General features: G+C 36.9%; 1 protein-coding gene across 3 annotated transcripts in view; it reads left to right on the plus strand.

Annotated features, from left to right (window-relative positions):
* The window catches only part of ATP11A (ATPase phospholipid transporting 11A), a 130,295-nt gene that overhangs the window by 72,435 nt on the left and 45,748 nt on the right, over window positions 1-12,112 (plus strand). For all 3 annotated transcript variants that reach the window (XM_075057695.1, XM_075057697.1, XM_075057696.1), the window contains exons 4-8: window positions 443-523; window positions 4,062-4,169; window positions 8,030-8,158; window positions 8,631-8,734; window positions 11,361-11,411. In XM_075057695.1, coding sequence (XP_074913796.1) covers window positions 443-523; window positions 4,062-4,169; window positions 8,030-8,158; window positions 8,631-8,734; window positions 11,361-11,411 — 473 coding nt within the window. The remainder of the gene's footprint in view (window positions 1-442; window positions 524-4,061; window positions 4,170-8,029; window positions 8,159-8,630; window positions 8,735-11,360; window positions 11,412-12,112) is intronic.

The raw sequence follows: 12,112 nt of genomic DNA on the forward strand, positions 1-12,112 counted from the left end.
TATAATTGCGGAAGCCACAGCTCAATATTTCAAGATTTACTCCTTGCATGCATAAGAACAGCTGTGTTGTATAACACGTAAAAACAGTGCCATGCTAATTTTTAATGCTGCTCAGTAATTTTGCCTCCAAAGCTGCAGCTTTCCGTTTTGGTACTTACTTAAACTCTTGAAGGCAAATATTTTTCTAGGCATTAACATCTGAATGTTACTGTGATCTAAATACAGTATTATATCTTATTATAGCATATACTTATTTTTCAAATTTTGTTGATATAGTATATATTCTTAAAATTGTATTAAAGTACTGTTCTTTTTAATTAAAAAGTTCTGCGGTGCTTTGTAACATATTGGTGAAATGATTACTTGAAACATCTTGCTTGAAAAATTGACTGCTTACATTCACAAAAATATAACCAGAAAATATTTGTTCCTCTTGTTGCAGTTAATTATTGATACACCTACTAGTCCAGTTACAAGTGGACTTCCACTTTTATTTGTCATCACCGTAACAGCTATCAAACAGGTAAGTAATTTAGCAAGCAAAAGTAAAACTAAAGAGAGCATTATTATTTTGCATTTCAATTTTCCCTGCCTTTTTGTGTTAGACTGTTTTACGGCAATGCCTAAAGAATGGTTGCGATGAAATCTGACAGAGTAGTTTTATTTTTGTTTCTGTAGTTTAAGTAGAATTGGTTGCTATATGATGATGTCTCACTAATTCAACACAAGCTTCTGAATTTTTTCATAATTTTTATGTCCTTGTGTTCCAAGGAATCATTTACATTCTTGTGTTAACTCAGCACACTTTGACTTATGTTTGTTTCTAAATAGCTGTCCACATCCTATTAAGTTTTTCCATAATGACTGAAAATGAGTTTAGTAAGAACTACAAAAACTTATAAGATAAATCTGCTCTTACCTTTGAGCTTACCTTAGCCTTTACAGTATGAACAGATAATAAAAACTTTTTTGGTTCAAGTCTTCAGTATATGTTGATTGTAATCTACAGTTCATAACGATAGCTGCAGTGCTTTCTGCAGATGTTACTGTATTCTCTCATTTTTTATGTGAAAATTAATCCGTAAAATTGAAGTATTTTTTAGAAATTAGCTCTTGCCACATCATTGAGTATAAAAGACCCTAACAGAAGTTACTCTGTCAAAATCAAATTGCATAATACAGCTATGGAATTGTACAGGTTTGCCATTTCACTTTCAAGTTAGTACTACAGAAAGGAAAAGATCAAGGTAGTTTTTCACCTGCTACCCTAATGCTGTAGTGCTACAGTTGACATAAGCACTTAAATGTAGGTGGGATCTTATTGAAATTAGTGGAATCTCAGATTAATATAGAATGTTTTAATTCATATGGGGATATTACAATCAGATCTGTATGTTATCAGAGCTTCTGATATTACAGATTTGGTCTGGATCAGGAATGAATGAGGAATGAGCTTGTGATTGCCCTTCTGTTGATTTAGCCAGAGCCGAATTTGTTGACTTTGTGAGTTTCAGGCCAGCTGCAGGAGGACAGAGGATACCTGATATGGCATAAACCTTGCTAAGTTAATTCATCAAAAAATTTGCTAAATTTGAACTAGCAAATGAGTTTATAAGCAGTACTTTGCATTCGGTGCATACAACACTCTTCTGCATTTACTGTACTATCTCACCATAGCCACAGAGTAGTTTCTAAAAATCTGGGCTCCTAAAGTAACAGTAACAAATAACGGTCTTTACAGTGGTTCTGTTGCGTGTTTGGCTTTTTGCCTTCAGTCCAATTTAATGATAATTGCTCCTGCAGGACAGCTATCAGGGTAAGAACTGAGTAGCACAGTGAGTTCCCTTTCAAGGATTAGTCTTCACTGTATCTCTGGGTCCAGAGACCAACCATTTCTTTCCTTCATTTCAGTGAATGGAATGTCAATGTGAAAGGAAAATCTATGCAAGCAGCTTGATTTTCAGCATCTTTTGCTGGGCCGCTTGAGGGAATTAGCACTTTCCGTGGGCATAAGAAAGATCTCTCATGTCGTGCTTCAAAAAAATGTCTTCCAAGAAGTAGTTGAACATCAAGACGGTTTCTAGGTCAGAGTGCTCCTCATTTTAGCTCAAAACTTGGGGGGGGGGGGGGGGGGGATCTGTATTTCTGACATACCTATGATGGACTATGATGATTAAAACAGTGACTAACAAAAATGAGGATGTGGTGTGTTGACCCTGGCCAGCAGCCAAACACCCACCCAGCTTCTCGCTTACTCCCATCTCTTGTGGAAAATAGAGGGAAAGTGAAGAGTCTTGTGTATCGTGTTAGTGATGCTTTGATAGGCAAAGCAACAGCTATGCATGCAAGCCAAGAAAATAAGCAGTTACAAGCAGTTCCTTCACTGCTTCCTATCAGCAGGCAGATGTCCAGCCACTTCTTGGAAAGCAGAGCCTCAGCACATGTAACGCTTGCTTAGGAGAACAAATGCTATCACCACAAACGACCCTTTCTGCCTGCTTTCCCTGAGCTTTTCTTGCTGAGCACAATGTCATATGGTGTGGAATATCCCCTTGGTCAGTTTGGGTCTGCCATCCAGGCAGTGTCCCCTCCCAGCCTCTTGGCCACTGCTAGCCTACTGGCCTTTTTCTGGTGTGTGGGGAGGTTGGAGAGAAAGCACTGAGGCTGTTTCCAGCACTGTTCAGCAGTAGCCAAAACACTGGGGTGTAACCAATGCTCTTTTAGCCCCAAGTACAAAGCACAGCAGCACATGGGCTGCTGTGAAGAAAGTTAACTCCATCCCAGCCAGACCCAGAACAGAGAGTAATTTTGATTGTCCCTTAATAGGATAACCGATTACCTTCACGGTTGTCGTGCTAAATGTAGACCTTTTCTTCATTAGTTTTCAAAGAAACTACAGAGAACAGTGTTTCCATTTCTTTACAGTGCCAACTATACACAACTGAGTGTATTCTATAGTAGAATTCAGTTCTTGCTGGTGAGCAAAAGTTGTGATACATGCAATAGCTAGTATTTTTGGTGCGGCTATCCCACTCTGAAGATTTAAAATCTTACACTTTAGAGTCTTACTGTAGTTTGGTAGTGGCCTACTACAGCCTGGATTATGACAAGCTGTGCCTCGTACTGCAGTTCCATCTACCTCCTTGAGTCTTTCTCCCGACAACTGGTGTAGACTTTGGGACCTGCTTGAGGAGCCGTACCAGCCCCTGGAAGTATAATTAGACTAAAGTTGTAAAGACTTCGTGAGTTCCCAGATTATCTCTTGAGAGCATCCAAGGTAGTGATACTTTTGTTCTACATTGAATTTTCAAATATGCTCAAGAGAATTAGATGTAAAAAATGCTATGGAATACGAGTGGTATTTTCCATCTCTTAACCAATGGTGTCTTTGTCAGTCCCAATCTTTATTCCACAGCAGGACCTTTTGAGTAGAAAGTGGCAGATTCTCTGTTCTTTACTTTGTCTGTTTGTATAAAACACAAATTGATAGGATAATTGAGCAATCAAAATAGGTTATTCTGCAAAGTCTCTTAAAACAAACTTCTTCGGGACTATGTATATTGTATATAGGGTTAAAAAGTTTGACATAATTGCATGACAATCAAGAAATATGACCACCTTCAGTCATGTCGTCACTTTATCATCTTTCAATCTTGAGTCCCAGTCTTCCAAAATGTATTTTCTACACTTTCATCTTCTCAGCAACTGCTTCTATAAGTACTTTGCACTTGCTCAGGAGTCAATAGAGCATGAGCAAGAGATGATAGATTAAACATCAGAAATTGTTCTACACATTGTAAACATCCCTATTTATCAAAACATCTTCATTAAAATATATAATTTTGTTGGCTAATTGTGACCGTGAATGCTCTTTTTCATAGATGTCCAACATGAGTGTATTACTGACATGTATCACAATTTCATTTGTTCTAGTGAGAATATTTTCTTTTTTTTCCTTATCTTGATCAAGGATAACTTAAAATTTTTGTTACAAGCTAGAGCTGTTCTGTCTTTATAGCCAAATGTGCATCACTACATCATTCCATTTCACTGTTTTCTAGGGTTATGAAGATTGGCTTCGACATAAAGCTGACAATGCAATGAACCAATGCCCTGTTCATTTCATTCAACATGGTAAACTGGTTAGAAAGCAAAGCCGAAAATTAAGAGTAAGTAACTATGACTTAACAGATTTTAGGAGTCAGGCTTTACTGCACACCTCTTGTAAAACAAGTTACGCAGAAATGTAGTGTGATGATGATGTAGCATTTATTACATTTAATGGAGATTAGACCTACAGTATACTAGTTTTTAATGCCTCTGAATAAAGTATTTTTAGAAGCTAGGTTTCTGCTTTATCTTAGCTTTGTTAACTTCTCTCCTAATTGTTCCTTTCATTTTCCATTTTTTAACTTGGAATTTCACTCATGATTTGTCTTCTGTCTTTTCTCCATTTTCGGTCCTCTGTGGTTATGCACATTAATAATTTATTTAAGCCTGATTATGATAGTCAATGCTACAGATTTGTTCTATGTATACAACACACTTATATGCATACATATATATACACACAACACATCCAGAATACTTTCTTCATTACCCATCAAATCACAGCATCTTCATTGGCCTTCTGAATGCTGCTACACTCCTTTCCCGGGATTTTGAAGGTTATTTTCAGAAATTAATTTCTGTTGCTGCTTTTTTTTTTTTGTGGTGAGCAGATTAATTTTTCATCATTATTCTCTTTTAGAACTCAGCAAATCTGATAGATATTTGTTTGGATTTTCCTTATTTCTGGTATCTTTGTTAGGGGTGTCTTTTTCTGCTCTGTCTCGTTTGGGCATAAATGGCTGTGCAATGTTCACAGCCTTTCTGCTGTGACCTTTCCTTTGAGTGTGATAGTTTCTGCCTAGGGCTTCCCGGTAATAAAAAAAATTAAGCCGTCACATGCTGAGTATTCCAAGTTTGTAACTAATTCCAAATGAAAATAATAAAGTACCACATAACTGGAATTTGTATTCCATTAATTAATCTATTGCCTGTATTTTCTCAATTTCTCCCCTATTCTTTGTCATTCAGAGATTGTATATTTTGAGCAATTAAATGATAGGAGAGACAAGCATAGGAAATATTTGTATGGAAAGGGATATCTGTATGCATGGGTAAATGGGTAAAATTCTCTGACCTGTATTATTCAAGAAAACAGACTAGATTGTATAAAGGTAGACCCTTATGGACCTAAAGCCTGTGGACATTTGATTAAATAAAGGAAAAAAAGAATTGCTAAAAGATGGGGTTTCTTTTTGACAGAATCACAGACTGGTTGAGGTTGGCAGGCATCTGGAGGTCATCTGGTCCAACCGACCAGCTCAAGGGAGGGCCACTGAGAGCCGGTTGCCCAGGACCATGTCCAGACAGGTTTTGAATATCTGCAAGGAGGGAGACTCCACAACCTCCCTGGGCAACCTGTGCCAGTGCCCAGTCACCCTCGCAGTGAAAATGAGATGGACCCTCCCATGTTTCGGGTTGTGCCCGTTGCCTCTGGTTCTGTCACTGGGCACCACTGGAAAGAGCCAGGCTCCGTCCTCTTTGCGCTGTTCGCTGACACGGTGGCAAATGTTGTCAGGACACCTTTTAGATTTTGTTAAGATGTTCTTTGCTAGTACTTTTAATTGTTTGGGTTTTTTTCTTATTCCTGCCTTTGTTTCTTTTGAAAATTGTTTAGATTATTAACTTTTATTTTAATAGGCTCTTGTATTATAGATTGTTTCTGGCTTGCAGGGTGACTTGTATGCCATGGTTTACAGAGAGAATCTTGCTAGATAAATTAATAAATAATAAGGATCATTCAACACTATGATCTGTGAAAATCAGAAGTAAGAGGACTCTTTTGTCTTTGAGTTGGACCTAAAATCTCACTTTCTGATGTGTAAATGTTTTCAGTGGCAACTTAAAAAAACCCTCCAGACACAGTGGGCATTTTTTGTCGTGCTTGTTCTTGTAGTGACATGTGATTGTCCGGAAGGGTTTGTTTGTTAAACTGGCCTCCCAACTTTCTGGCCAGATTCAATGTTCTGAAGAATTCTGATTTTTCCTTTTATGACATCTGTAGAGGAGCTTAAACTTGCAGTAATATCACTGTGGTTTAGGGAGCTGATAAATTGACATTCTTTTCAGTGGTAAAGCAAGCTAGTAAAATCAAAATAGTTATGTGGTGTTCTTACAGTTTGTTCTAGGAATAGGTGGGTTCTCTGTCACCTAACACTTAATTCCTTAACAGTGTTTGGTCTGGTTTTGGTAAAATTCTCACTTTGAGCGCTTTATTATAATTTACCATGTCACCGTCTTCCATAATTAATGATTTTATGGCAAAAAGGCAGCTTCTTTTGAAGACGTATCTTGGGAAGAATAAGGCAACTTGAGCAGTAGTCTGGTCCGTCAGGGTGCACTGCTCTTTGGGATGAAGGCTCTGTATTGTTCATGCTGGCTGCAGTCAAGACATTCACCGCCTCTGCTTCCAAACCTACCCCTTCTCTGTCTCACTATGTATCTTCACTTCCCTGGGTCTGCAGAATGATACATGAGAAGTCATTTAATCAAAAGGAAATATATGAGGAAATTAATCCCTTCCTAAAATTGAACAGCCGCAAACTTATTGTTGATTAAAAGTGCAGCTTTTCCCCCCAAGAAACAGAGTAGCTAGTTGTCATTATGCTGTTTTAATAAGTCTCTAATTTTTGTTCAGAGGCTGAAAATTAGTAAACCATACAGCTCTACTGCTGCACTAGAAGTCATGATTTTCAAAAAGACGCCATCATTTACACAAAAGATGGAAAATATCTTATTGAAGTTTCTGTTAATTTTCATACCTGATTGTTGCAGGTATGCTTAGCAACTTGCATTCTCCTATGCCATATATACAATCTACAATTTTTCATTGCTATTGGTTAATAAAAAGCCTTTTTCATATCTACAAGAAGTTAAATCTCATTTATTATATCATCATCCTAGTTCTTCAATACATGTTAGTAAATCTTATCTAAGCTGTCACAATTTTATTTTTAGATGTTACTAGTGCTGGTTGTTACTGGACTATTTTGCGTAACTGGAATTAACTGACTCCTGCCAACTGCTAAGGATATTGGAGTTTAGCTTTATAAGTGTATCATGAGAACAATGATTAAGCTGAATCTTATGATAATGAATTATGACATAAAAGTATACTGAACAGATGTTGAGCTACATGAAAAATTGCAAAAAATACATATTTTGATGGGATTTTTATTGAAACTTTGATATTCTTAAATCATCTAGTATATCTTTGCCATTTGTTCATTTTTTTATATTCCTTTGTAAAAGATGACCTCCAAAAATGTATTAAAGGCTGGGTTTTTTTTTTTAAATTAGTGCCTTACAGTGATATTTTGAATTTATAGTTGGTTGGCTGTTCTGTGACATTCTAACGTGCTGTAAGATATTACCTATGTTTGCATGAATAAAAATTAGTTTGCATACCTTTAAACATGGATAAAAATAGGATGGACTTCTAGTCATAAATTCTGCTGAAAAATGTATCCTGTTTTCATAGGCAGACTTGGAATTCTTAGCTTTTTCAGCTATTTCTAATTATAATATTCAGAGCTAGATGCTTATCCTTAAGAGCCAACGCCAGTAGCTCACATCTCTGGTTTTGAAACAACGTTTTGTTGTATTTAGTGTTAAAACAAGGATAGTATCTTCCATCTCTCAAATAATGTTGCAAAACTTAGTAAACTGGCAGTACTTGCAAAATGGTTATCCTGAGAGGAAAGGTAGTAGACAGTAGACCTCAGTCATTCCAGAAGCTGTAATTCAGTTTTTCAGAGACATTTCTGTAATTCTTTACTCCTGTGGTAATATCCTGGTGTAAATAAAAATTGATGAATTTTCAAGATATTTGAGTGAATCTAGGTTTTGGTTTTGAAATCTGAAATTTGGGCTGCTACATAAATGATAAATGTATTTCATTTTATTGTGTTTTTTTCCCTAGGTTGGAGATATTGTAATGGTAAAAGAAGATGAAACATTCCCATGTGACTTGATATTTCTATCAAGTAGTAGAGGAGATGGAACATGTTTTGTTACAACAGCTAGTTTGGATGGTGAATCCAGTCATAAAGTAATAAAAAGTTCTACAATTTCTTTTTAAGGCAAAGTTTGTATTTAATTTTTTACACAGATTACAATATGACTTCATGCTTATATGTGTGAGCAGATACACTAACTTGTGTAACTTACATCTCTACCAGTTGACTTCGTTTCACTTAAAGTATCGGGTTTTTTATGGAAAGTTTTAAAATATATGTATTTGTGATTATGTCTGTGTCCAGTATAGGCATGCAGATTACAGAGATAATGCACAAAATTTTTTATACTTAAATGCTTTTACGGTGACCTGGAAGGTACTTGCATATAATGTAGGAAGATTCCCAATTAGGAGCATGTAAAGGTGCATCTTATTAGAACTATGAGCTCTTATGTAAAAGCTAGTAAATTTATTTTGTGCTCAGTTGATGTATATGTGCAGATTAATGTCTTTTATATCTCTCCTTACTTTTTTGATTTTATTTACACCTTTTTATTCATTCCAGACTTACTATGCTGTTCAAGATACAAAGGCATTTCACAATGAACAAGAAATTGATGCACTGCATGCCACTATTGAATGTGAACAACCTCAGCCTGACCTTTATAAGTAAGAAAATAATTCTTACCTGTTTCATTTAAGGTATCCTACCAATAAATTATAAGAATATTATAATGAAAAGATACTAGCTGTATCTGCCTCGTTAGAGTGGGCACCAGGGTGAGCTTGAAGACAGGTTAGTCTTCCATCCATGCTCCTTTCCTGCAAGTAGTTCACTGGTCTGCTGTAGGGCACTAGTCTCCGAAGGGGGTAAACTCGATGATCCATTGGGGTGCATGACAAAAAATTTATAACTTCTATTTCTATTTATTTTTTAAAATAAAAAAAAAAATTAAGCTTTACTGGTATTTAATATTGGTACTGGCACCCTTCCTCTGTGCGTCAGAGTCCTGTGTCACATACAGTTCACGAGGAGTCCCATGGGAAGAGAGGGTGTTCTACAACATGGAGAGGTTGCCAGTGGCACATGACGGTCAAGTGGCTTAAAAAGATTCCCACAAAGAAACTGTGAAGATAATACTAAATGCAAGCACAAGTGAACGAGACAATGGCAAACACTTCCACTCCTAGTATGAGCTCTTCCTCAGCCATGAGATAAAAACAATGCCAATCTAATCAGATCTGACAAGAAGTCAGCGAAAAAAAATTGAAATTGTCAAGACTATTTGAAATATGGATTTATATCTGTTATTGTTAACAAAGAACTGCACCCTACATGCTTTGAGATACTAGCTTATGATAGTATGAAGCCATCATGATTAGAAGACATTTAAAAGCTAAGCATCCAGAACATGAAGAAAAACCTCTAAAGTGTTTTAGCAATGTGTAATAGTCACTATTTCACAAAAGTACTGTACAAAATTTCACTAAATGTAATAATAAATCTTTATAAGCCATTTTTGAGGTTTCCTTCTTAATAGTGAAAGACAAAAAGCCACATACCATTGGGGAAACTTGCTCTGCTTGCCACAGTAAAAATAGCTGAAATAATACACAGAAAACAATATGGCAACAAACTAAAATGCACTCTTTTATCAGCAAATACTGTTGGAAGATGCAGAGGAAACATTGCTTATTTCTGAGGTGTGGAGGTATCGCTTTTTCCCTGATCTCAGTGACCAAGGAACTGGTCTAGGAATCTGCAAGAGAACAGCTTCTTTAGAAAACCGATTCCATGAATGGCTTGATCCTTTTTTAAATACGTGGGTCACAAAATGAACATTTGCAAGTTTTGAAGCGCACACTGTTATGGATGGTGGAATTGGCTGAGACAGCTGTTGAAACACATATAATGAGAATGCTTATTGGTAGGCAGCTTCTATCTCTGCTAATTTTTACTTGGCACTTTACATCTCCACAAACCACAATGGTGAATCTTTCTTTCCAAAGGCGCATAGTCATTTTACATTGTGATGTATCATAACAAACTGTACAGTGTCTTTAGATGTGGCTCTGCTGTGTTGTGTCTCTGAGCCTGAGAGGTTCCCTTCCAGGGTAACAAACCCACCAGCTCCGCACAGTTTCCTCTGCCATCCAGAATGCTAATGTCCAGCTTAATCACTTTTGGTTTGAGGTTACCTGCTTGGACAGTGGTACTGCAAATACAGTGTACTGAGTCTGTCTGGAATGGGGTTAATTTTCTTCGTAGCAGCCCGTGTGGTGTAGTGTTTTAAAACAGTGTTAATAACACACTAGCGTTTTAGCTATTGCTGAAAAGTGCTTGCACAGCAGTCAAGGCTTTCTCTGTTTCTTACTCTGCCCTCCAGCAAGTAGGCTGGGGGTGGGCGAGAGGCTGAGAGTGGACACAGCCAGGACAGCTGACCTCAGTTGACCAGAGGGATATTCTGTGCCATACAATGTCATGCTCAGCAATAAAACTGGGGGCGGGGGGGTTGTCTTTCCAAAGTAGCTGTTGCTTGGAGACTTGGCTGGGCATCAGTTTGCTTATGGGAGGTGGTGATGGTTGCTGTTGTATCGCTTGGGGTTTTTTTCTTCACTTAGTAAACTGTCACTATCTCACTTTTGCTCTTCCAGTTCTCTCCCCTAACCTCTGGGGAGGGAATGAGCAAGAGGCTAGTGGGTGCTTAGCTGCTGTCCAGGATCAGCCCACCACATATAGATAAAATGTACTTAGAGAAATTAAGAGGGGAAAATTGGTTATTGGCTCTATACTTTTGTTTTGTTTTGCTTTTAACTCAGTTGTAGGTTTTAGGTCTTGTAAAGGATAGTAATCATACTGTTACTTACCTCAGGTAGTTTAGAGAATAAGATTTCTTGTCTAATTAGACGATTTATTCATAATTTTATAATCTTTTATATCTTCTAATACACAAACTTTACATTGACTTAGTGTTCTGTGTATTTTTGTGTCTACATGTTTTAAATATATCCATATGTATCTCTGTGTTCCTGTTTATTTCCTGGATAATCAGAGCATGCTTAATTGGAAGCTGTTTGCTCACTATAATATATACTTTCTATAAAATACATCTCAAATAAGCTATTCTCACTTATGCTTTTTTAAATATGTATGTGTGGTATATATACATCTGTACAGAGAGAATTATATGTCCTTGTGATGTACGTTTTAAAAAAATTGAAATATTTGCACATATATACATACAAATGTGCAAATTAGCAGTGCTGCTAAACCACTTGCATGTTTCCTTTACAGATTTGTTGGTCGAATAAATGTTTACCATGATAGGAATGAGCCTACTGCAAGGTAAGGAAAACCCGGAGTTTCTACACATTTCTAAACATTTTTAGAGTTGACTAAGTATCAGTAATGAGAATTAGCTTTGTTTCATCAACATTGTGCTTCCTTGTCTTATTGATAAAATATTTTTCTCTTGTGAAATTACAGTCTGTAAACTTCTATATTATAAATATTTCATATTTTAATCAGTTAACTTCTCTTATGTCTTTATTCAACTTCAGTTTTTATTTTTTATGTATTGTATTTAGTTTCTAAATGATGTTGATAGGATTTTGACAGTACTTGTACAATACTGCCACATTAGCATGGGGTCTTGGTAGCGCACCAAACAATATGAATTTTATCACTTGTGTGTTTCTCTCATTTGTCGTCTTAGAAATTGAAGAGTTTGAACATGCCAAATGTCATGTTTAGTTTCACTAAGGGGATTTGTACATTTGTCTAAAATGTCCACAGTGTTGCCTTCCCGAACACAGGCAGCATTCAGGGAAAGGCATTTTGTATGTGGCGTAGGGGTCGGCGATCTGTTACCCTGGGTCTGGCACCTAGAAGGGTCCGTCTCCTGGGCCACTAAGTTTCATCCTGAAGTGAGTGCGGTGCATTCTGCTCAAGGAGCAGTCTGTAGCCCAGGATGTTCCTTGTCCGGCAAATGGAGAAGAAAATTGAAGCAGTACAAAAGAGGCACGAGTCTTCCTGTCTTTTCTGCC

The sequence above is a fragment of the Buteo buteo genome, chromosome 25, assembly GCF_964188355.1.
Source record: "Buteo buteo chromosome 25, bButBut1.hap1.1, whole genome shotgun sequence".
NCBI classification, from domain to species: Eukaryota; Metazoa; Chordata; class Aves; order Accipitriformes; family Accipitridae; genus Buteo; species Buteo buteo.